The sequence below is a fragment of the Cyclopterus lumpus genome, chromosome 6 (assembly GCF_009769545.1).
Source record: "Cyclopterus lumpus isolate fCycLum1 chromosome 6, fCycLum1.pri, whole genome shotgun sequence".
In the NCBI taxonomy this organism is placed as follows: domain Eukaryota; kingdom Metazoa; phylum Chordata; class Actinopteri; order Perciformes; family Cyclopteridae; genus Cyclopterus; species Cyclopterus lumpus.
In genome coordinates, this window is record NC_046971.1 from 13,868,784 (window position 1) to 13,892,966 (window position 24,183).

At 40.1% G+C, this 24,183-nt stretch overlaps 1 protein-coding gene across 1 annotated transcript in view; it reads left to right on the forward strand.

Annotated features, from left to right (window-relative positions):
• Positions 1 to 23,713, forward strand: part of LOC117732029 (voltage-dependent calcium channel subunit alpha-2/delta-1) — a 56,126-nt gene extending 32,413 nt beyond the window's left edge. The window contains 30 exon segments of the mRNA XM_034534636.1: positions 1,786 to 1,944; positions 2,654 to 2,758; positions 3,413 to 3,491; positions 3,908 to 3,957; positions 4,044 to 4,133; positions 4,244 to 4,318; positions 4,414 to 4,494; positions 4,782 to 4,856; positions 8,203 to 8,274; positions 8,676 to 8,747; positions 9,029 to 9,090; positions 9,589 to 9,665; positions 10,576 to 10,587; positions 12,226 to 12,286; positions 12,380 to 12,471; positions 13,476 to 13,557; positions 15,231 to 15,293; positions 15,885 to 15,988; positions 16,525 to 16,614; positions 16,714 to 16,781; positions 16,880 to 16,918; positions 17,137 to 17,208; positions 18,456 to 18,608; positions 18,871 to 18,923; positions 19,321 to 19,376; positions 19,501 to 19,630; positions 20,390 to 20,502; positions 21,397 to 21,479; positions 21,824 to 21,903; positions 23,677 to 23,713. Coding sequence (XP_034390527.1) covers positions 1,786 to 1,944; positions 2,654 to 2,758; positions 3,413 to 3,491; positions 3,908 to 3,957; positions 4,044 to 4,133; positions 4,244 to 4,318; positions 4,414 to 4,494; positions 4,782 to 4,856; positions 8,203 to 8,274; positions 8,676 to 8,747; positions 9,029 to 9,090; positions 9,589 to 9,665; positions 10,576 to 10,587; positions 12,226 to 12,286; positions 12,380 to 12,471; positions 13,476 to 13,557; positions 15,231 to 15,293; positions 15,885 to 15,988; positions 16,525 to 16,614; positions 16,714 to 16,781; positions 16,880 to 16,918; positions 17,137 to 17,208; positions 18,456 to 18,608; positions 18,871 to 18,923; positions 19,321 to 19,376; positions 19,501 to 19,630; positions 20,390 to 20,502; positions 21,397 to 21,479; positions 21,824 to 21,903; positions 23,677 to 23,713 — 2,385 coding nt within the window.
• The last annotated feature ends 470 nt before the right edge of the window (positions 23,714 to 24,183 follow it).

A 24,183-nucleotide genomic window follows, 5' to 3' on the forward strand; every position in this document is an offset into this window, starting at 1 on the left:
TCTGTCATCTCATCATTTCCCCCAAAAAATGTGGCACTTTGGTTCTCACTTTCCGTCACACTCCTATCGCACTGTGCCCGCTCACTTTCATCAAACCGGTCCAGTCGATTAAACTGGTGTCAGCGGTGTTAGACAGAATCAGTCGGGGCAAGCCAGAGAACCAAACCTCCAGCTGGATTAGGGCTTGAAGATTAGCCTTCTCTCTTGTGTCATCACTAATCCATTACCAAGATCTGGACCATCACACACACACACACACACACACACACACACACACACATACACAGACACACACACGCACATACCTACACAGAGCTGTTGTAATAGGATTACAAGGGAACAGTGGAATCTGTTATAGATTGTATTGACATTTGTTTGCAAGGCCAATAACGCGATTTGACAAAGCCTGAATGTGTTTTGTTAGTACTTACAATTAAAATCTACAACAATGTTACATTGCTGATCAGATTAGGATTGATGTGTCACATACACTACGTGAGCTCATTACTTCCTCTGCCATGGAGTTTTTGTTTTTGACTGTTTGTTTGTCAGCAGGATTACGGACAAACTAGTTGCCCAATTGTCATGAAACTGTTTCAGAGGGTGTAGTATGGGCCAAGTAAGAACCCATTCAATTTTGGAGTGGATCCAAATCACGAGGCAAATACATGCATTATATTTCACTTACATAAACAGCCATGGCAGAGGTCTGCCCTTCTGGTTTTCTCGATGAGATACATATTACGATTTTTCCTTCTTTTAAACCCTGTATTCACATGCTCTCCCAACTCTTTTTATGTCCTATTCCTGTTATTTCCTGTTCCTCGCCCATCCCACATTCTCATCCAACCTTCCTCACTTCTCCTTGTAATAGATTATGTGATGAAAGATCCCTGTCTGCTCCATGGGGGCAATTATGTGAACTTCCATTCTGTTTGTGTGCACACCTTTTTAAGTGCTGTCACCTTGATTCAGTCTTTTGTCAAACCATGGCCATTGTGATATTGCCTTTCCATCCAATGGAGATGTGTATGTCTGTTATTGTCAATCTAAAAGGAATTTCCAGGCTGTCAGGCTCATTGGAGACACACACTCAAACACACCCACACACCCATATGGCCAGGGATCTTTTAGTCTCCTTGCTTGTCTGTGTAGATCAGTGTTTTCAGCCTCCCTTTTGGCCATCTCACAGAGACACATTGATTAGTTTAGATCGATGAGGTGCAGTATTGTTTTAGAAGAGTTCTGCAACACACTAGATGTGCTGGCTAACTACACTGCTGTCCCATGTCCTTCACATACCACTATTATATATTCTATTATATAATGTATCTGTGTCATTTGTGCTTATTGTCATTGTGAGCTCTTTGAATGTCCTTTCTGTTCACTCATAAACAATCATTTTGCTCCTGTTCAGATATTTACCAATGAAAACATGGACCTTCAGTGAGACTTGGAGCACGGCTCCTTGAGTGGAGTGTGTGTGCATATGTGTGCTCTGGGGTGGAAATGAGGAGGTCTCACCTTTAAAAAAAGATGGTGTTGCTGCCTAACCTCGTTCTTATATGGCAGAATCTTGTTTCCATGGGTACCAAATCTTTGAGCGCCGAGGATGTGAAGTAATTAGTGGGGCTTGATGAATGTGTCTATTTACCGCTGCCTGATAACAGCTAAGTCCAGGTGGGAGTGTTTGTGTGTCCTTCATGTGTATCATTTATTACATATGCACACATGTTGTAATTGTATGAATAATGTGTAGGTCATAAGTCATTGCCTGTTTCACAGTTTAACACCAGGGTGAAGAAGACGGCGTGTTTTGAACATCTGGTTCAAGCCAACGTGAGGAACAAGAAGCTACTGAAAGATGCTGTTCAGAACATCACAGCCAAAGGAATTACAAACTATACGAAGGGCTTTGAGTTTGCTTTTGAGCAGCTCTCTACGGTAAGACTTTACACTTTTATTCTGAGAGCACAAGAGGCTTTAAAGAAGTTTTGAATGAATGTTAGCCGAAGCCTGCATTATTTCAAAAGCATCATATCATTGTCTATTACTGCCACCTGCTGGTTGAAAGTGTTACCTCAACACAGGCTTCTACAATAAAAGAAAGATAGACTGCTATTATTATTTTCATTTGGCTGACAACCCTGCAATGGCAAAGCATTATCCTCAATGGGAGTTATTTAACAGTATTGCATAAAGTAATATGTCTGATTAACTCTGAACTTGCACTTCCACAAAATGATTCTGAGATGATAGGTGATATGATGTTATGATGGTTTATGACTTGAGACCTGTTGACAAGTCTGAAGCCTTTGATATCCATTCCTAGAAGCTTATGTCGGGACGGCACTAGAGGGAAGACAATTGGCTGATCCAAAAATCGGGAATGTTTCTTAGAAGGAGATCAAATTAAATTTCTGGAGATCAGCAAAGATAATTGGCTTTATCATCTGCGGACTATGCATATTCACAGCAGAATATCTCTGCTTTGACTTGATGATGACAATAGACGGGTCATGTAAACATCAAGTATGCCAAATTATATGACTTTTCTTTTTTTTGTGCCAAAATTGGACTTGACCAACCAAACCTTCCACTACCTGGGTGAAAAGAAAATGTAATCATAACATCATTTGTTTCCTTTGACTAGACTAATGTGAGTAGAGCAAACTGCAACAAGATCATCATGCTGTTTACTGACGGAGGAGAGGAAAGAGCTCAGGCCATACTAGAGAAATACAATGCTGAGAAAAAGGTAAGTTAAAGATATGTGCACACACACACACAAACACACACACAAACACACACACAGACAGACTGGGGCATTTGATCCTGCAGTGTGGAATTGTGGTTGTAGTTTCTATTAGACTCAGCTTTTTGGAGCTCCCTTTGGGTGCAGACTTCCGCGTGCATATCCTCCCTGCCCAAAAGTGTATGCAGAAGGCAGATTAGGGTTTTTTGCATAATATGCAAAACATAGACCTTCTCACACACACACACTGGTGCACGTTAACACCCACACATATGCACATGCACGAGGTTGAGGATATTAGCAGGATGAACAAACACTTTTTTTTTTAGATCAAACTCTCTCAAATATTATGCTTGTGACTATTTTAATATGAATTATATTTGATTTGAAGTATTACAGCAGCATCCGCATATGGTAAAACATATGTTGAAATAACTTATGTCTGTTATTTATATGATATGTAAATAATTGAATAAATTTTTAAATTGTCAAACATGATTTTCAGATTATATAATACCTTTATTTGGGACAAGACAATCATCAATTAATTTACATTAATATTAAATTAAGATAAATGGGACTACCAGAATTATATTTTTTAACATTGTAAGAGGTTAGGTTCTGATAAATATTGTTGAATTGAATCTCGTGCTTCAGGTGAGGATCTTCACCTTCTCAGTCGGACAGCACAACTATGATAAAGGACCCATTCAGTGGATGGCCTGCTCCAACAAAGGTACGGCACAAATCACACGGCACAAATCACAACACTCATCAATACTGAATAGTGTTCAGTTTGTAACAGTCCTGGTATTAGATTAAGTTGGATTTAACAGATCTTTGTGGTGATTTTAGAAACAGAGGAGCCGCCTTTGGCCAAGCAGTTGCGTAACACTTTCACAAGTGAATCAGTAAAGAATCAAATCACGTCTGGATTTCAATTTACTGATTAACTGATCTAACACTAAGCTATGAGTCATGATGCAGTACATACACTACACTGCAGTATTGCAAGCTGTTTCCTTTGCTCCATGTTTATGGGTTGCTTGTATGTACCCTTGCCATCTATCTCTGTCTGCTGTTGTGTTATCATTGTTGTGTGATCATGGCATTGAGTTCCATTGACATGATTGCGTCTGATCATTTATCCAGGTTACTTCTATGAGATTCCTTCCATCGGAGCCATCCGAATAAACACACAGGTTAGATCATGGTTTATTATTTGTTCACATTATTTTATAGCACTTCATGGAAGCATTACTCTGGTAAAATATGTTGTCCAATTTAGGAGTACCTAGATGTTCTGGGAAGACCAATGGTTCTGGCAGACAAACAGGCCAAACAAGTCCAGTGGACTAATGTATACCTTGATGCTCTGGTACTTGTTGTGTCCTACAATTCATTTGACAGAAATATTGTTACTGCCATGTTTATTTAACTTCATAAGATGCCTGAGTTGAATAGTGCATTTGCTTGACTCTCCATCAGGAACTGGGTCTGGTCATTACAGGAACACTACCAGTTTTCAATAAAACAAAGACCAGAGATGACAGGAATGGCGAGGTGCAGTAAATACATGCATGAACACGTGAGCAGTAGCTGGAGTGGATGGATATCATTTCCCTTTGCTCATCCTTTTCTCTCATACTGTCTCTCAGCACCAGAATCAGTTGATTCTTGGCGTAATGGGGATTGATGTGTCTCTGGATGACATCAAGCAGCTCACACCACGCTTCACTGTGAGTTTAAAACCCAAATGTGATCACATGCATGCAGACAAATACATTTATAAAACCAAAACTCTCGTGGCTTTTTCCCTCCAGCCAGTGATATGATTCTATTACATGTGTTGTTCTTTTCTAATCATCCGCGAATCAGAAATATCCTTGTTATTACTTATAATCCCTCTTGTCTTTTGGGATCACTGAGGCCATTCTTTTACACACTTTCTAACACAAACTACCAGTTGTTTTGCCATTACACTGTACACTGGACACAAATATTTAATTTCCCCCTCCCCTCTCAGATTGGTCCAAATGGGTACTACTTTGCCATTGATCCCAATGGATATGTCCTGCTGCACCCCAATCTTCAGCCAAAGGTATATCATCTGGCCCTATGCATCACTCAACGGGCCCATAGCATTACATTGTATTCTGACTATTCCATATGGTTAAACATGAACTGTTTGTGCCAGTGAATGATATGCAGGCCAGCAGATGGTGCAGGTTCTCCTCGAACTTGTCCATGTGCCATCACCTTGTCATGAATCTTTATAAAAATAATACATTCTCCAGTTAGAGTATGACTTGATATCTTCAGTCCTTAGATATCGGCTAGAAGGTCACTCATTACCATCTGAGATAATATAGATATACCTGTATAGACTCGGCAGCAAACTGGAATATATATATCTTTTTATATATATATATATATCTATATATATATAGATATATAGATATACTGTATCAATATATTATATTAGAGTATGTGCTTTAAAGTGAAAGTAGTACACCCCAGAATATAATTGTATTTACTCCACCATAGGAATATATCATGCTACTGCTGTTTGTAATTCCTTCCTAAAGATAAGAAAAAGATTTTTTTTACGATAGCCTTTGCTGTACTATCTTACTTTTAGCCAATCCAATTCATTAAGCATATTTTAAGTTTACAACAAGGCTCAAAGTAAACCCACATAATCGTTTTACCTAGACACAGACAGATTGGGATCTGTCTGTTTGTGTGTGTGTGTGTGTGTGTGTGTTTGATTGTGTGTTTGTGTGTTTGTAAATAATTTAAATGGTTACTGACTTGCAGCTGGTAGGGACATACTGTATGTATTTTAATCATGTTTTTCTTTGGTGGACTTTGAAACCCCCAATCTATACCATAAAACACCAAAATGCATCACTGTGCATCTTTTCAAAACTTTCCTAGAAAAGGATTCATAACAGGAAGCTCAGGCTCAGTGATACGTATGCTGTCACTTTTCATGAGGTGAGACACATACGTAGTGTAGATTGCAGAAGTAGTTCCTAAAGATAGCAATGTAGAGTTTTCTGTATTGTAGTCCCATATATTCTCTCAATTCTGAATAGGTAAAGTAGCAGTCATTGTAGTATTAATTAGTTTTATGCTGGAATCAATGTATCTTTGCAATGTATCTACTACCTCTGATTTCCCCCAAGCTGAAGTGACGGCACATTCTTCTGTAGCTGTTTTGTAATTGCCCAGATGTGTTTGTGTGAGCAGATTGTGTGACCCCTCTGAGTCCTCTCTTGTCACATCGATAGCACAAATGAGAGGGAACGTTGCTCTTAATGCTCTATGACATTGGATGACTCAGCATTACCTATTAAAATATAAATGGTTAAAGGAACAGTGTGTAGGAGTTAAGGGATTTCATTGAAAGAACTGAAATAAAATGTTACTATTCGTGCATAATCACTTGAAACTATCAATTGTTGTGTTCTCCTCACCTTAGAATGAGACGTTATTAATATTCGCTATGTTATACCGCCATGTTTCTACAGTAGCCCCGAGTAGAGAGCCTTTGTGAGGCATGAGCAGTGGGGTATTCAGTTGGATGCAATCTCAAACCTCACCACTAGATGCCACTAACTTCTAAACACTGCTCCTCTAAGTTAATTAAAAGGCTTTTAATACACCTAAAAACGTCCTGGTTTTGAGTTGTGGCTTTGTAGAGAATTTCTTTTTTGTGCAATCAACAGGTTTTTTATGGTTTCCATAAAGGTTGTTCTCTAGTTCTACAAGTGTTGTTGATTTTTATTTTTTATTTTTTTAACAGGGCTTTTGCCTCTTTTTCTTGTTGCACTTTGATGTTAGAAGTGAAGCTTGAGAAAATCCATTGGTACGAGGTTGTCAATAGATTGTTTTGAGCCCACGCTTTGTGGCCGATAGAATTGATAATGTGACTTCAGGTCAAGCAATGTTAGCCGAGTGTTAACTTGAACGACGGCTGGATTATCAGAATGTCGCGAGACGGCATCACATAGCACATGAAAAGGACCAATCGGTCTTCAGTTAGAAGCTACGAGCAGCTAAGGGCGAGTCTGAGGTGGTTGAGACGACACGGAGAGGCGACTGCTCATTCTGACAAACAATGGTGGCTCCTGAAGATGTTAGCGTAGATGCTGCGATAGCATCAGTTATACCAGAGCTGGAGGATGCTTCTTTGTTTTAAAGAAGAGCAAATAACGGCTGCAAAGGCGTGTGTGAGGCCTCGAGCCTGTCAATCACTCATTGCTTCATTGACTCGTAGCGATGGTCACCTTCGGACCTTTGAACATATCCCTTCACCTCCTCTGTCTATGTCGTGGCACTTTTTGTATTTGATTATGTTTTTACGTATTTCATATTCATTACACGTCTCTCCCTAGTTACAGTTTTTTAAAACAATTTCTTTCTCTTTTTTATATCCCCTCCTGTTTTGCTTGTGTATGTCTGATGTTTCATTCAGTGTTGTACCTCTTGATCTTTTATTCTTTCTTTTCTCATTTTCATGTTGAGACCCTTCATCTTCATCATCTTCCTGTGCTGCTTCATTTCATTTAACTTAACATCAAATGTAAGGAACTCAACTCGTGCTTTTTGATCAATTGAGTATTTAGTTTATTGCTTCTCTTGTCCAGTAACTGATTCACACTATTATCTTATTTTTACATTCAACATCAATCCTCATTCCCTTTCTTTCGTTAAAGTTGGAATGCATATGTATGAATCTATTGACTCAGTGTTATATGAGCATATGTCAACATAAAAATAATAATCTGTGCAGAAAACATTAGTATGCTCTTACCGCATCGCCCCACTTTTTGAGTCACAGAGTGAACAATCGCTGTGGAGGACAGACTGGTATCAGATTCCATGTACTGCTGTTTTATAGAGCAGCACTCGATTACTGCTACCATTTTATACCACCATAAAGCCACTCAGACGTATAGGGTTTTTAAGAGAGGACATTAATAGGGTCCAGTGTCACTTTGTATCAAATCTGATTCGGCTGTGTCTGGTGTCACAGATATGTTGTCAAAACGCTGCCATATGGTCCCTTCTATTTTTTATATGGATTCCATGGATTTGATTGGATTCATGTGTTGAGGGAAATCATTGGCATTGCTCCTGAATTAAATAAACAAAAACATATTAAAGTCGACTAGATGTTTATTCAATGCAATGCCAATACCAAGATGCAAATATATTCCTCTATATGGCTAAATGGCCACAGTAAAAAGAACCAGTCTCTGAATAACAATTGTAAATTACTTTAGAAACTTTGCTTCCACCCAAAATACTCAGTATAAGCTTAAAGTGTTGCTCTTTTTGTGTTTGCATAAATCCTGTTTTTCGGTTATTAGGTTTTTCTTTTTTAAATTGTCCTAAGTTGTGTCACACTTCAGACTGCAATGTCATCCTTTCCACAGAATCCTAAATTCCAGGAACCTGTTACCCTAGACTTCCTCGATGCTGAGCTGGAGAATGACATCAAAGTGGAGGTAGAGTGTTCAGATGCATGCGATGCCCTTGCTATATACACACACACACATTCTTAAGGTTATTAATAAAAAATCAAAGATGGTAATCATTTACATGCACACAAACACACTAGCAACCCCCTCTCTGTGGATAATCTGCTAATGAGCCCAACTACACTGAGAACACTGTGCAACAAACAGCATACAATGTGTGAATTAGTAACTCTTATTAATTAGGAATTTATTAGGATATGTTGTACTGCTCCCATTGAAACTGAGGCTGACGCACTATTGCGCGCACACACACACACACACACACACACACACACACATATAGCATGAGGTTATACGACTAAATGTTTTCAAATCAGCTGATACTCTGTAAATCAGATGCAGTGATGCTTCTACATCTCTTCCTATAGATCAGAAGAATGATGATTGATGGTGATACAGGTGAACGTACCATTAACACACTGGTGAAAACCCAGGATGAGGTAAGATAAAATACTGGAAGGGGCTTAACATTTTTCACAGGGATATGTTGCATTATATGTTGCTAGAGCCAACATTGCCATGTTTCCTGCAACAAGACAACCGTTGCCACTTTTAATATTGTCTAAATTTTCACATTGATTTTGTAAAAAGTTCACATATAGTATTATTTACATTAAATCCTGATTCTTTCTCGCAATGTTTTTTGAACAATTAACAACACAAACATGAGCACTACTTACATAGCAGTTCTTAATGCCAGTTCCTGTGTCATCTGTGGCAGAGGTACATAGATAGAGGGGTCAGGACCTACACGTTTGCACCGGTCAATGGAACAGATTACAGGTGAGCATGTCTGCAATTTTGTCATATTTATTTATGGTTCATTGATCTGTCTTCGCTTCAGACAATACATAGCCACAAACAACAGAGAGCACTCCAGCTGATGGAGGACACTACCAACAGGGGTCACTCTCTTGTTTCTAACAGCAGGCTCTGCTTGGTTATTGGGAAATACGTTTGTGAGATTGTTTTTGCATTTCACTGAACATACAGAAGAGCAGGCTTTTCTGAAAAACATGGACACTTGATTAGCTTCTAATCACATACAACTAAAGCACAACAAAAGTATTTAAAAGCAAGTCACAGAACAGTTTCCAAAATGTTCTGTGACATGCTTTTAAATACTTCAGTTGTATGTGATTAGAAGGAGTTGATGTAAATCAAGAAAAACTATATAGGCATTAAATTACCTTTTTTTGTTTGACCAGACTAAATAATTCACTCAAACTTGACCTCCAACCACAAAAGTCTGAAGTGTTACTGTAACTGTCTTCTCTACAGCCTGGCTCTTGCCCTGCCCAGATACAGTGAACACTTCATTCAAGCCAAACTGGGAGGTGACATGAAGAGAACTATGTGTAAGTATAACATACTTTCTCATGATAAACTGTGTGCAAATAAAGTCAATCTGATTTAATTTTGGTGGTGCCTCAAAACCAACTCCCATGCATACTTTCTGTGGGTCGTACTCTTGAGTATCTCCTCTTGCTTTGTATTACTCGCTCCTAGCTGGAACCACAACCACTCCTTTGTATTTGCTGCTCAGATCAGCGGATCCCCATGGTGCTTTTCTTTTGTAGTGTAACCCACTGGTCAGTTGTCCCGCACTCCCACACACACTCATCCACATGCTTTCCTTCTCCCACACCCAGCCGAAGCACTGGCTCTTTTGATCTTGTCTACATTTTGCGCTTCTCTCCTTCTGAACTCCCCTCTTCTGGCCCTCCTCCTGGTTTAGGAGAAGACGAAGCCTCACTCCTCTCCATGCTCATTATCGCCTCTCCTACAAAACATTTTCTTTTACATCTTCTGCACTTTTTGCTATGTTTCTGTTGCCAACTCCATCTACTTACCTCCCTGTGCTTAAGCCTATCCTTTCCTACAAGTTTCAAGGGGTAACAGGCTACTTGAAGCAGACAGGCTTTAATCTGGATTGTTTTCTCTGTCTGTGTCTCTCTCTAATCTGTAAACCTGTCCTCACCTTGTCCTCTTTTTTCCTCCTATTATCCCTCTCCTCTCCCCCTTGTTATTTTTCTTCAGCTCATTTATTTACTTTTTGCTCTGTTTGTGCTCACAAGGCCGTTTCGCTGTATGATCCACACTGGCTTCTTCTAACAGCTCAGAATTTAACTCATAATCACAAGGATAAAACTCTTTAAAATACACACATACCGTATGTGCAACTTTCACTCTTTGTACAATTCTTTACATTTGTATTCTGATGTAAGTTATCCTCTCCTGTCCTGCTTCCACACTGGAATCTTACAGCTTCTTCTTGGGGCAAGTACTCACTATTCCCTGTCTTCTGTCTTCATCTTGCCATGTGATGCTCTTCCATAAGCATCTTTCTGTTTGTCCTCTATACATTTGCATGATTACAGATGGATAGATGGATGGATGGACGGACTCTGGAATATGACTGCGTAATCATTACTTTATAGATGAATGGTTGGGGGCTTTGATGAAGGGATATAATTAGAAAAAAACACCAGAATCAGCACATAACCATCTGGCTTTAGTGTATTTTTATGACTTTGATATGACACCACAAAGCATAAACGGCTAATAGCTCAGTTGTTCCAACAGATGAGATTTTGACTGAGTGTTTTGACCTCTATATCACTCCCTCTCTGCCATAACGTGTCTGTCACCGTGCCATAAAGACTGTCGAAACGTTTACAGGCCTGTTAAAGAAAGTAAGACACCGTGCCGTACTGCCACAAACTACTCCGACGGGGAGTTTGGGACTCTAAAGTTCTCTGTCAGCCAGATAGAGTTTCACACTGGAGCGTGGCCACCAATACCTCGATCCATATTACCCCTTTCCTACAGTCGGTGGTTCTTGCAGCCACTTGTCCTCCTAATACAGTTTGGTGAATCCCAAGTCAAGTGTGTGATGGATGAACATTTTTTCATCCATGAAGCAGAAATGCTGCATGCATTGAATAAATGAACTGATACTGGGTTTGAAGAGACGGTGACAGAAAAGTAAAGAGCAAGAAAGAAGAGAGAGAATGTGGTGTGGAAAGCATTTGGACGTACAGACACCCTGCCCGGTCTAAAGAGACAGAGGGACAATGAATCTGCCCATTATGTTTTATGTGAAGGACATTGTTTCATCCTGCACCAGATTTCCATGGCCCCGAGGAGTGCTCATTGCTCAGTAATTTTTTCCGCAGACTGCACCACACGACTCAATATATTTTAAAGGCAATATCCAAATTGTTTTCATTTTAAGAGGCTATTGAATGAAGGCCATCCATGCCTGTCATGTCATTTATGAGAAAAGAATTACCAGACACTATTTGAAAGGGAATCCAGACCCAAGGCAGACAAAGCATTAAGTGGAAGAGGAATTTTATTTATTACAATATATGTTTGCATGCTGTTTTTTTTCATTGCAGTCCCCAGCTGATCATTTTCTGTTTTAAAAATCTGCACACAATGTTTTTTTTAAGTTTGTCTGTTAGATCTGTTCTTTCACTGCAGCCTATTGTTTTATTATCTACTGTGGGAATATTTTCAATTGTCAGCTTGTTTTTCAAGGACTGAACCTATTTGTCAGATGATGAATGCATTTCTTACCACGCCTTGTCTTTCCTACTTTCTCCTCTTCTCATCTCTGTCTCTCTGGGGTCACAACAGGGCAAGAAGGCAAGTACTTCTCACTCAGTCATTCTCTCATGCCTTCCCACTGCACTTCCATCCACATTATCTCCCTTGATCCATCACCTCATAGCTGTCCAAAATGTTATGGCTGTGTGTGTGTGAGGGGCGGGGGGCGATGTAGCGATCTCACAGCACATGTAGCAGTGCATCATTTGATAAAGGGGGAACACACTTTTAAGTTCCTAAACTGCTGTGTGGAATATTCACAAACTTATCGGCCTAAACCAATTATTTTTGTGTTTTCCAAAGCCATGGAAACCATACAGCAGGAGAGGTTTGATGAGTTTGGTTACACCTACATTGCTCCCAGGTAAGTGATCCTGACGCTATTGTCAATCCCACTCTCACTCGGCAGGAACAAACAAGAGGCTGAGATTGAAATTGATCAATACTGTTCCTTTAGGGAGTACTGCAAAGAGCTGAAGTTGTCACTCAACAACACCCAGTTTCTCCTCGACTTCAGCCAGCACATTGATAACAACACTACAGATGCATGTGAGTCATGCATCCTTTTCACTGTTTTTTTCACTCTACACATTTGCACAGCTTGTAATGTCAGTTTGCAGCACTGTTTGATGAGAGTAGAGTTTGTGTGTGTGTTTGTGCCACGTGTGATATCGCGACGGTCAGCATCTGAAGTTCAGAGCATTTCTTTAGTCATTAGATTACTGTGGTATAAGCAGAGTGACATCAGCCCGATCGACTGAGTTTCCTAGAAGCCTGATGTTGTCATGCTACATAATGACTCATGGTGTTTGATTTGTCATCATCTAATGGGTCTGCCCCATATGGCTTACCACCATCATCCAGCTAATGGATCTAGGTATCCAAGATCCATTTTAACCCAAGGTCAAGCCATATAAATATGCATTAATGCCTTTCTTGTTGCAGCTGTGCAGTATGGTCTCACAATTTATTCCTGAGTCTTAAGTCTGCATGAAACGTTATGGACAAGATTTAAAGCCACACTCTGGGGAATCTGTGTTGAAACTGTGTGCTAAGGTTTTTGACAGCGCTTTCAAGTACTTTTCTTAACTATGGGGTTCAAACTCAATACCTTGGCATCATCTCTCTCCTAAAGCTGCAACAACCAATCCTTAACAAAGTACTTCCTTCTGTCTTACTGTCTAATAATCACTCAGAGAAGACCTGCAAAAACATGTATCCCTGCTGGATGGTTTCATAACAAGTACCATGAGATCTAATTGTTTATCCAGGGAAAAGATTTGGCATAACACACCTGCTCTTGTTCAGCCTGACTTTCCCTGTCAGACACTTAATCACTTGTCTCTTCAGCATTCTTTCTGTTCACAAGTGAACAGATCTGCTGGGGGAAAAAAGCTGGTCAATTGTGGAAGCCAAAACTATAACATATCCATCTTCCCCGCAAAGATTCGTAAATAATAGGCTGGCATTGCCATATTTTCCTACTAATCACTGTTATTGTGGTGTGACACTGTGTCGCAATAGGTCAAATGTATCTTGTCCTTAATCCACAGGTAATGTGTCCCTGGTGAATCGACTAATCCTGGATGCAGGTCTGACAGCTGAACTGGTTAAACTTTGGAACGAACAGCCAGTGTGAGTGCCAAACGTTTCTGCTGATTTTACCTTGTGCTATTTATCTGTACTTAACGTACAGATAACTTTCTTACAAAGAAATTTACCAAACAAAAACGTTTTTCTTTTTATATGAAAATCTGTCTAGCATGTGCACGCTATTGCTCCACCCTATCATAGCTGATGATGCTTATGTCATACACAACCTACTGACTGAGCCAAAGTTTTATTTCTTTTGTCTCTATTTCGGGTGATTTGATCACGTCCAACTCGTGAAACACGATGAAAGTGAAGCACAAAATGCATATCGCACCCAACCATACTAAGCTCTGCCAAGACATGCTGTTTTCAGAACAAAATACAATAATTACATCAGTATGTTTCCTTTCATGCTATGCCCACTTGTCTGAAATAATCTGAACACGCACTTACACATAGCGCAGGGTATCTGTTTAACATTAGGACAAATAGAAACAAGTGACTGGTCATAAAACGATTTGTGTCATGCCCAGGGTGATCATATCCATAACACCAAAAAGGAGGACACTATGCGGTATTTTGTGAGGCTGTGAATAATTGCATAGGACTCTGGCGTGCTCCCCTCTACAATACAACTTTGTGTGATTGCTACATGATGTATGTGTAACAGAATAGGAAAGAATAGTCTTGAAGAGTCAAAAAGTGTTTGTTCACAGTATTTGTATTTATTCCATACATTGTGGTGTTCCAAAACTAACCAGAGATGAATCTTTTAAAGTGCTGAGTGCCACAAAGCATAACATTTGTCGACTTAAAATGTACAAATTAAATCACAGGTCACATAAATAATAAATGAATGAATGTTAAAAGGGCAAATTGTTTGCTTTGATGTAATCTGTATGTACCTGTACAAAGTAGGGCGCTAGGACATTCGTTTAGTTCGGCCACACATCATCCCCTGAGCTATGGGTGAATCACTAAATATCTCTCTGTCCACCATCACGCCGCAGTCCCCACCCCGGTACGACTGGTGGTGCTTTACAGCACGGTAAACCTTACACAGCTCAGCAGCGAACATTTTGTCATCCAACGGCGACGTACCTTCTCGAAAAAAATGTTTTGAGTGAAGAGCTACCTACGGCCCGTCGGTTACCTTTCTGCTTCTCTGTTCCCGCATGTCTTTCAATGGCAGCTTTACCCTGACTGCTTATGTCAACATCACAGCGACACAGAGGGCAGAAGCCATGAAAGGAGTCTCGACTGCTTTTTGAAATAAAATCATGTTCTTTTGTCCATTCTGGGTTGAACGCCGTCTGACGTTTTGGCATGTTTTCTTCTCTGTGTTAAGTTTCTGTCAATGTAGCCAGCAGCGTAGATATGACGTAGTCAGCACACAGAGCCTTGTTTACGTTGTCCAATGATATAGGGTTAGAACCTAACCTAAGCCTATCAGATATTTATTTGACAACGCTTTTAACCAATCATTTGTTAGACTGCGTTCCAGCAACATATTCTATCGCGCGGCTCTTTCGGCCCAGTGCAACTCCAAAAAGGAGGACAAATACGCGTCCGGCTGGCCATTGAAAATCTGGACTTCCGGACGTCTGGTCACCCTAGTCATGCCTGCAGCTTGGTCTCGCAGTTCACAAATACTTTTTCTAATATTTGTCACTGTGATTGGCTTTGATGTTCCATTGGCTGTTCCATGTTCTCAGGGATGGAGTAGTGGCCAGATTTGTAGCCACAGATGGAGGAATCACACGAGTCTACCCAAGAAGGTACTCTCCCCTCTTTCCACTCAGTTTGACTTATAGCATTGTGAAACAGCACAGCAAGCTTTGCCCAAATATTTGGTGGTGTAAATGTGTGAGATGAAAATGGATACAGACTGTACTGCTCTTAGGTTCGGGGCTTTTGGCTGCTTTACTCACCTGCTCCTCTGGGTTACTTTCCAGAACATAGAGGATTAGACTCTTTAAGCTGAACTCCCATAGCTCGCCAAGCCAGTACAGGACAATCCACACATCCAGCAGCCAAGCATTGCTCATTTTCCTCAATTTCCTTGCTGCTACTTTTCTCTGAACTAAATGTGGGGGTTCTACTTAGTCAGAATTTGATATTCCAGCTGCAGATGAATGCATATTCCTCTAGCCTATAAAACATGAAATATTATCAGTAATTGTTTTTCCTGGATCATGCCCTTGACATACTGTATATCAACTGCATTGGACGTGACATGTATTCTGATGACTAACATTTGCTTATAGATTAAAATACAAATTGTTCAGATACATCAAACACATTTGCTAAGTGCTTTATGCAAATAATGGTCCATATATAATATTATGTGACTATTTTAATGTTTTTAGTGCGGGGGAAGAGTGGACTGAGAATCCTGAGACATATGAGTCCAGCTTCTACAAAAGGACCTTGGATAATAAAATGTATATTTTCACAGCTCCATCTTTTAACCGTAAGTTTTCCCTCAAGGTTTGAATATGTGAATGTGTGTGCTATCGTAAGTACAAGGATATTCAATGTGGTTTGGCACTGAGCCTATCCTGCTCTCTGCCTTTGGACGTCATCTCAATCCTACTGGCAAAGATCGCACTCTCAGGCCTCTGATACCACTGTCTTTATCCTTCTCCTTCTCCCGCTGTGTCTTTCAGCGCTCATCCCCTCTCTCCCTCCCTCCCGCCCCGTATACTTCCTGTTATCTCCACTGATGTCTCTAACAGACATCAGGACAGGCAAACGTCAGTGTAATGTAGCCGCGCTTTCCGCTACACTTGACTGGATTAACACATGGACTGGCCTCACAGACTCCACTCACATAAATTACTAGCAGCTAAAAATGTATGGAATTTCCCACAATGGATAGCGATTATTCCATTTTACTGTGATTCTCACTCTTAAATGTTCTCTGCCAACACAATTTTTTACATGATTTAGGTGAAATTGCTGTGATTATTGCTTTATTTTCTCTTGTGTATCCCTTCTCAATTGCAGCAGAGGGCCGGGAGCCTGTTACTGAGTCAGGTATTATAGTGAGCAAAGCAGTGGAACTCAGGTTTGATGAAGTCACGCTCAAACCAGCTGGTCAGTCTTGCTAATCACAGATAGATTGCTTCTTGTGTTGCAACATACATTAAAGACTCAATAGCTGTACATCTGCATGTTTTGTGGTTTTCTCTGTAGTGGTGGGAGTGAAACTCAATGTCTCCTTCTGGATGAGCATTTTCATGAATGCTACACTGAAGCTGAATGTAAGTTGTATTTGTATTTTTTACACTATCTTTGACACAGTTATCTATTGGTGTGCAGTAGTAATGTTGTTGTCTGGCTCACTTTTGTATCTTTTTAGTGCAAGGATGAGATTTGTGGCTGTCTGAGGAATGACAAGGTACAGCAATGCAGTTTATTGAATCTAATCTGAAAATGTTTTTATTGTCTTGTCTGAGATGCTTAGAGTTAGCTTACAGGAGAAAAAAACATTATAATAAACTGCCTGCAATATAATAATGTAGTCAATCTTGACTGGTATCTCTTTAAAATACTAAAAGATGATTTTAAATGTTCACATTTCTACCTATTTTTATTGTTTGTCTTTTTACATTACAGCATGTAGACTGTGTCATCCTAGATGATGGGGGATTCCTCCTCATGTCCAACCACGATGAGTATATCACACTGGTGAGTTACCGGCAACCCTTCTCTTCACCTCATCACAACCGTATCATTTATGCTTTACTTACCGGTATCTACTTTTTTCAAAATGATGAAGTAATTGATAAATCATTAGCGATAAAACATCTGTTGTGACATCGCCAGATAAGTTGAAATCAAAGACTTTGCCAGCATTCATAATTCTTACTTTTCTCTACCTTTTCTTCATACCTAGCTCCTCTTTGTCAGGGATCCATCAGTCTCATAGAGAGGTCAAATAAAGGGCCCATGACTCATCTAAGTAATGAGAATGGCCTGTTATCTGTGAGCTGTTTGAAAGTTCCTGTAGGACAGCAGTACATGCATGTCTCCAGTAAAGTAAAGCACTATCCACTGGAGGAGGATCAAAGGGAAGGTTCTGATGGATTTTTGTCAGGCATGGAAGCTGTAGTGAAGTGTGTCCCCTGTGTATGCAAGACGTCAGCTCTGCTGTGTTACCTCCACTCTTCCAGGCTGCTGTGCCTCTGTGTGTCAGTGGTGGGACATACAGTCGGTCTGGAAACTTTACATGTCAGTCAAGACAGCACATCTGCTGTCTTTGATCCTCTTTACAATCAGAATGTCTGGCGTACAGTTTATGGTCATCGAGCATTCAAATAAGCACCCTCCTGTCTCTTTTTCTTTATACATCTTGTGATACATTTGGTGTCCGTTGGGAACACGCAGAAGTTTTTGGTTAGTTGTGCCGTTTTAAAACAACAGTCGCATATCGTCACCCTCGTTCTATGCTCAGTTATGGCCAGAGTCCTTTCATCAGGAATATATAAACACAATCCTCATCCACCAGGTGGAACAGTGACCTGTTGTCCCTGTAATCATAGGAGTATAAATGTGCAACCTTCATTCAATGTTACACAGACCTCACCTTTTAACTGGCCTCTTGGTTGAGCGATCAAAGTCTCGCCACTGTTGCACAAAACCAGCTGTGACACTGACAGCAATATAACATAAAAACAGGAAACACTGGAGGACACATCCACCCTCCACCTATCCAGACTACTTGAGTATAGGGTGAAAGGGCATGGCAGTAGAAGCAAAATGGAAAAGTAGAAGGTCGACGGCTGTCTGTTCATAGAGACTATAAAGCCCCATCAGAGGAGATAGGACACAGCTGCATGTTTTTTTTGGACGAGCAGAGTCTTACACACTTTTTATTGACTGCTGTTTGTTTGTATTTTTTGTTTGTTTGTGTGTACGCATGTGAACGCGTCTAGATAGGTCAGTTCTTTGGCGAGGTGGATCCTGTGCTGATGATCAACCTGGTCAACACCTCCCTGTACTCGTTCAATAAGACCTATGACTACCAATCTGTCTGTGACCCAGAGAAAGACAGCAAGGCTGCAGCAGGACGCCGCTCCGTCTATGTGGTTAGAAACTCACTCCACAAGCTGTCAGACGGCAGCCACTTTGACTCTCATTTCATTATGTGTTTGTTCTACAAGCAACTACATTGATTATAATATTCCTGTAGTTTCAAATATTGATTGTATTGTACATTTCTTTTATTCCTAGGTTCGCAATAGTAATATAATAACTTACAATTGAAAGAAATCATCATTCTTGGCTGACTTACTTTTGTTTATCTTTCTCATCCCTCTCCAATCTCTTTATTGTCCTGTCTCTTTCCAGCCTACCATTGCAGACATGCTCAGTATTGGCTGGTGGGCCTCCAGTGCAGCCTGGTGAGTGTACAGGTTGTGTTTGTGTTTCTTTGTTTTGTTTTCCTCCAATTTTTGTGTTTGTTTGCTTGATAGTGGGAGTTGATTTGTACTTTAGGGTAGGAGTTGCAGGGGAGTTGGCTTGTATGTTATTGAGGGATGAAGCTGGCTGGATCAGCGTAGGACAAGGGCAGTTACACAACATTGTACTGCATCGCTGTACGTACGACTGTCCAACTGCAATATGAACAGCTTTTACAAAAGAATGACTGATGCTTCTCGTGACATTTACATCACCAGTGGCTCTAGCCTTAAAGAGATGCGTGGCTGTTATTAAAAGTGTTTTGTCATTCAATATCTATAAGATGATATATTGACGAATCCATGTGACTCTCGTTTTTCTTTCTTTCTCTGTGTCTAGGTCGATACTCCAGCAGCTCATCTTTGGTCTTATGTTCCCCAACCTTCTAGAGGCAGGTGAGCAGCAAAAGTTGTGATTGTGTAAAATGTAACCGCCAGTGTTTGATAGATTTCAATCTCACCGCCCTCTCATTAATCTTTTCCAGCGTTATTCTTTATTACACCTGTCTCTTATTTCCAGTGGAGTCAGCAGATGATGACATACCAGATGCCATGTTTAAGGAAAGCTGCATCACAGAGCAGACCCAGTACTTCTTTGATAATGATGAAAGTTCCTACTCAGGTGTCCTGGACTGTGGAAACTGTTCCAGGTATGTGGATGTTTTGTCATATGTGTACACATCTGCATGTGCTCCCTGTTCAGTGACTCTCCACTCTCTCACTACTGTAAATGGGTTTTGCGTCATTTCAGATTTTCCACCTCAAACTCGATCTTCTTCCTGGACATCCTTCTGTTTATTGGTCTGCAGGGATGGGTCCAGAATAGTGTTAGTTTCCTGGCCTCTTTCTGTTTTCCAGCCTGATTTCAGGCAGCTGTTTTCTGACTAGTTCTGATCAGATGCACATTACCTTGATCTGTCAGTGACCGGAATTGTAGAGGGAAGCACAAAAGCTCTTTTATCTGTTTTTCTTCTTTCACTCTCTGGCTCTACTTCAAACTCACTAATACACACATTCACGGACCACTGCACATCCACTTTGCTCTAACCTCCTTTTGTGTCAGTATGAGCTGTCGGAGGGGGTTAAATATGGCTGTAATTACTGGATGTTATAAGTCCCACGTGTCTGGTGCTTTATCCCCCAATGTTAACGACTGTAGACACAGAAACGTTCAGTACTACCATAAAAAGCCAATCCCATGAGGAGAGAAGACGCACATCTGCACAAATACCCGTGTGTATGCAATATAATACTGTAAACTATATACGCTAATTCAACATCTTGGAGATAATGTGTTATCTATAAATATATGTATTTTGGAGTATGATACCCTCACACTACAGGTATATTACTGTATGAATACTGTATACACTGTTTAGCAGTATGTATGTGTTATGTGCGCTTTCTAGGATGTATCGTGCCGAGAAACTGCCAAACACCAACCTAGTGTTCCTGATCACCGATGCCAAGGCAACATGTTTGTCATGTGACCCCAGGCCGCTACGGCAGGCTGAACAGCCCTGTATCCTTTCACTCAGGTCGTAAAAATCGAACATCCTTTTAGCTTTCCATCCATCCCCCTGATGACAGGCGGGGGCTTTAAACTCTCAATACAGGGACACACACCTAAGGAGTTTGCACTAGGTCTCCCCTGAAAGTTCACGGGTGAACAGTAAACCAGATGTCTCACGTTACTCCCGTAAGCCCATAAGTTTAGTTTAGTTTTCTGCCATCATGATGAAATAAGGTTAGGAGCAAAAGTGTTTGTGTGTATGTACAATATGAGTGTATATGTGTATCTATACTATATATATATATATATATATATATATATATACTGCTATAATATATAAATATATATATACTGCAGCTTTCTACTGATGTAACTGTCCAGATGTTATCTTCAGAGGTCACCACCATGGGGTCAACAAGGGCCTCCAGTTACTAATAAGGACACCACTCAACACATGCAAACACTGGCACTCATACGAAACACACATGCTGCGATTGTACACTATATATATACATATATATATATATGTATGTATGTATGTATGTATATATATATATATATATATATATGTATGTATGTATGTATGTATGTATGTATGCATGTGCGTGGGTATGTATATGTAGAGAGAAAGAGAGAGATTACAGACATTACAATCGGTTTGAGCACATAGTGTATCATGTATAATTATTTAAAGGAGTAATTCTATTTGAATGTCTCTTAGATGTCAAAAGAAAATCACCACATATATAATAATAAATCAGCAACCCAGGCTGATGAGTTGGAACAACATAAGGCATTTTAGCAGGCAAATTAAGAGTCAGCATATCAATTAATAGTTGTTCTTTTAAATTGTTAAATGTGCACTGCTAATAGTAAATGGCTTTTTCCTGAGTGTCCTTTCAGCTGAAGGTCCAGATCCGTGCGAGCTGGCTCAGAATCCTAGATACCGCAAAGGGCCGGACGTATGTTTTGACAACAATGAAGACGTAAGACACAACCACACAAATGCTTCCGTGCAACAAACATTGCTGGAAAAAGTTATATTAGTGAGGCTTCACAGTTGGCCTCTGTCACTTCTGTCTGGTTTTCATCAGCATTCTGCAGAGATTTAAAGCACTGCTTAATGTTTAACTCTAATCCATGCTTAATTTATTAATTCAGTTTATTTGTTTTATTTATACATTTAGATCTTTTTTTATTTCATGAATTTTGTCTTCAATTGACACTCAATTGTTTCATTTATCTTGCTTTTTATGATCTTTTCAGTCATCACATATCATTCTTTTTTTTATGATTCTGCATTCCAATGGCTGCTGCTCTTGTCTGGTAGGATGAGCCCTTGTGCCCAATCAGCAGAGGTTCTCCATTAAGCGTCACACCTCTCTTGTTGTTTCTGGTGCTGAGTTCAGGGTCAGTGTCCTTACAAAGCTTCATGCAGACATATTAACCTCTATCAGTTTGAGGGCTCACACCCGCCACTTGGTTGGTTGATTGGTTTGTCACAATGCTCTTTTCCGACCAAACTATAATGCATATTTTTGTGGGTTGATTATGCCAGGCTACAAGGCAGAGTGCACAGTGTACTGTAGCCAATTTGGTTTACCGAGACATAGAATACAGATTTATTTTCCCCCATCGACTAATTGATTAGTTGAAGTGTTTGTAGGATTTCAGTCGACGAACATTTTTAACAGCCCTCTTGATTTTGACTGTTCCTGGGCCGCCGCAAGGCGCTGGGCCAAGACAAATCAGGTACTACAATGGTTGGCTTGAGAAGTAAATGGCCCACAAGAATTAAGTAAATAACACGCTGTGGTAAAAAAAAAAATTTATTTCTCAGTTGCATGCCTACCTCCCTAACTCTTTCTTTGGCATCGTGTTTTTTTTTGTTTTTTTTTTGTACCCAAACAGATGGAGAACAGATTGAATCTTGGCAGTAAAAAAGTGTTGAATCAATTTGTTACAATAGCATCGTACCACCACAATTCAATAATAGCTGCACAAAACTGTATACATTAATAAATATATGCATAGCCATAAATGTTTTGTTTAGCATTGCTAAAAGCTTTATCAACCAAACATTTGGATGTATTTCCTCTTGAAATAAGTCTTTTAGGGTTTCAGAGAATGCAATGTAAAAGTCAGACCTGATACAGTAGCAAAGGCCCTCATGTAGATTCCCTTGAGGAGATTGGATGGAAGTTCATGTGTTGTACTGTTTGAGGTAAATTAGTAAAACAATGGAGCACGGTGGATAACTAGTGTGAGATAATTTCTTTGCCACCCAACTTTCAACAGTTAATAAGACGTCTAAATATTTGGAAAAAGTATTTCCCATATCTTTATGAACTGAGCCTTTCATTGTCTTCTGAAGGCGTAGATCACACACATCATGGGCCACTAATTCATGTGCCTAGGTGATTATATTGTGGAGAATAGGTGCTGGGAAGCAAAAGGAAGGGGAGGAATGGCTGAGGAAGTCAATGAACAGAGTAAAAGTAGGCCGCATCCCTTTTCATTTTTCATCTGTCCCATTACTTTTGGCTCAGCTCCTCATAGAAAGACAGTTTGTTCATTTCGTCACTGGAGTAAACAGAGGAAGCTCCACGTGGCTTTCCTTCCCTTTGAATACAGAAGACTCCCACCTCTTTCTCCGAGGCCTTTGGCATGCACGGATATTCCGAATACTTGCATCAAATTTAAAAAAACCCACACACTGTCATAGGCAGGGGCATGCACATACACACACACACATGCACATAGAGCAGAAGGAGGTCTGAACGCCTCTATAACTGCAGCAGTGGAAACTTCATTTGAGGAAATTGTTTTCCTTTTTTGCCGAGATAGATGAGAAGATTGACACCTCACTGGTTGATATAAAGCCACTGGCAGCCAGTTAGTTCAGAAGAAAGAGAGATATCAATCTTTTCATATAATTATCAGAGTGAATACGCATGACTCCCAAAATATTGAACTGTGCCTTTGATATCACAGGTAGACTTGGGAATACGAGAGAGTAGGATATAATATGATAGAGATCCATAGGATTGGAGACACTACGATCATGAACTTCTCTTTATTGTTAGTAGCAAACATAGTGGTGATGTTGGTAGTTTTAATGGTTGTACCGGATGAAGGAGAAGACGCTGTATCTAATTGATTGACAACTGATTTGTCCAACAGGAAGATGATTCTGACTGTGGAGGAGGGACCTGCCTAAACCTGTGTCTTTGGCCGATGCTTGGGCTCCAACTACTGCTGCTGTGGCTCATCACGTCTTTACAGAACTCATGACACCTACACAGACACACACACTCACACACTCACTCACTGATCATCTCATCCCATAAGAGGCCAGAAGACACTCCAGTTATGCCATCCAGGATGTATGCAGAATATTTGCAAAAAGACATTTTCTTTTCTGACAACAGTATCCGCATTTCCATTGTCCAATGCCAAAGGGTGCGTGTTCATTTCCTTCTTGTCATTTTCAAAATCAGAGACACGTTTACTGTGCTCAGCTGCGCTCATTTCCATGACATACTCCTTCATACCCTCCAATGGTGCAAGAGTAAGAGCTAACCAAACCCTTTAATTCTGCCTCATTTGTTTCTCTGATTTATTAAGCAGAGGTTGAAGAGTCCCACTATGCCAACTAAATATCATTAAAAGTTTGTGTAGTTGTCAACA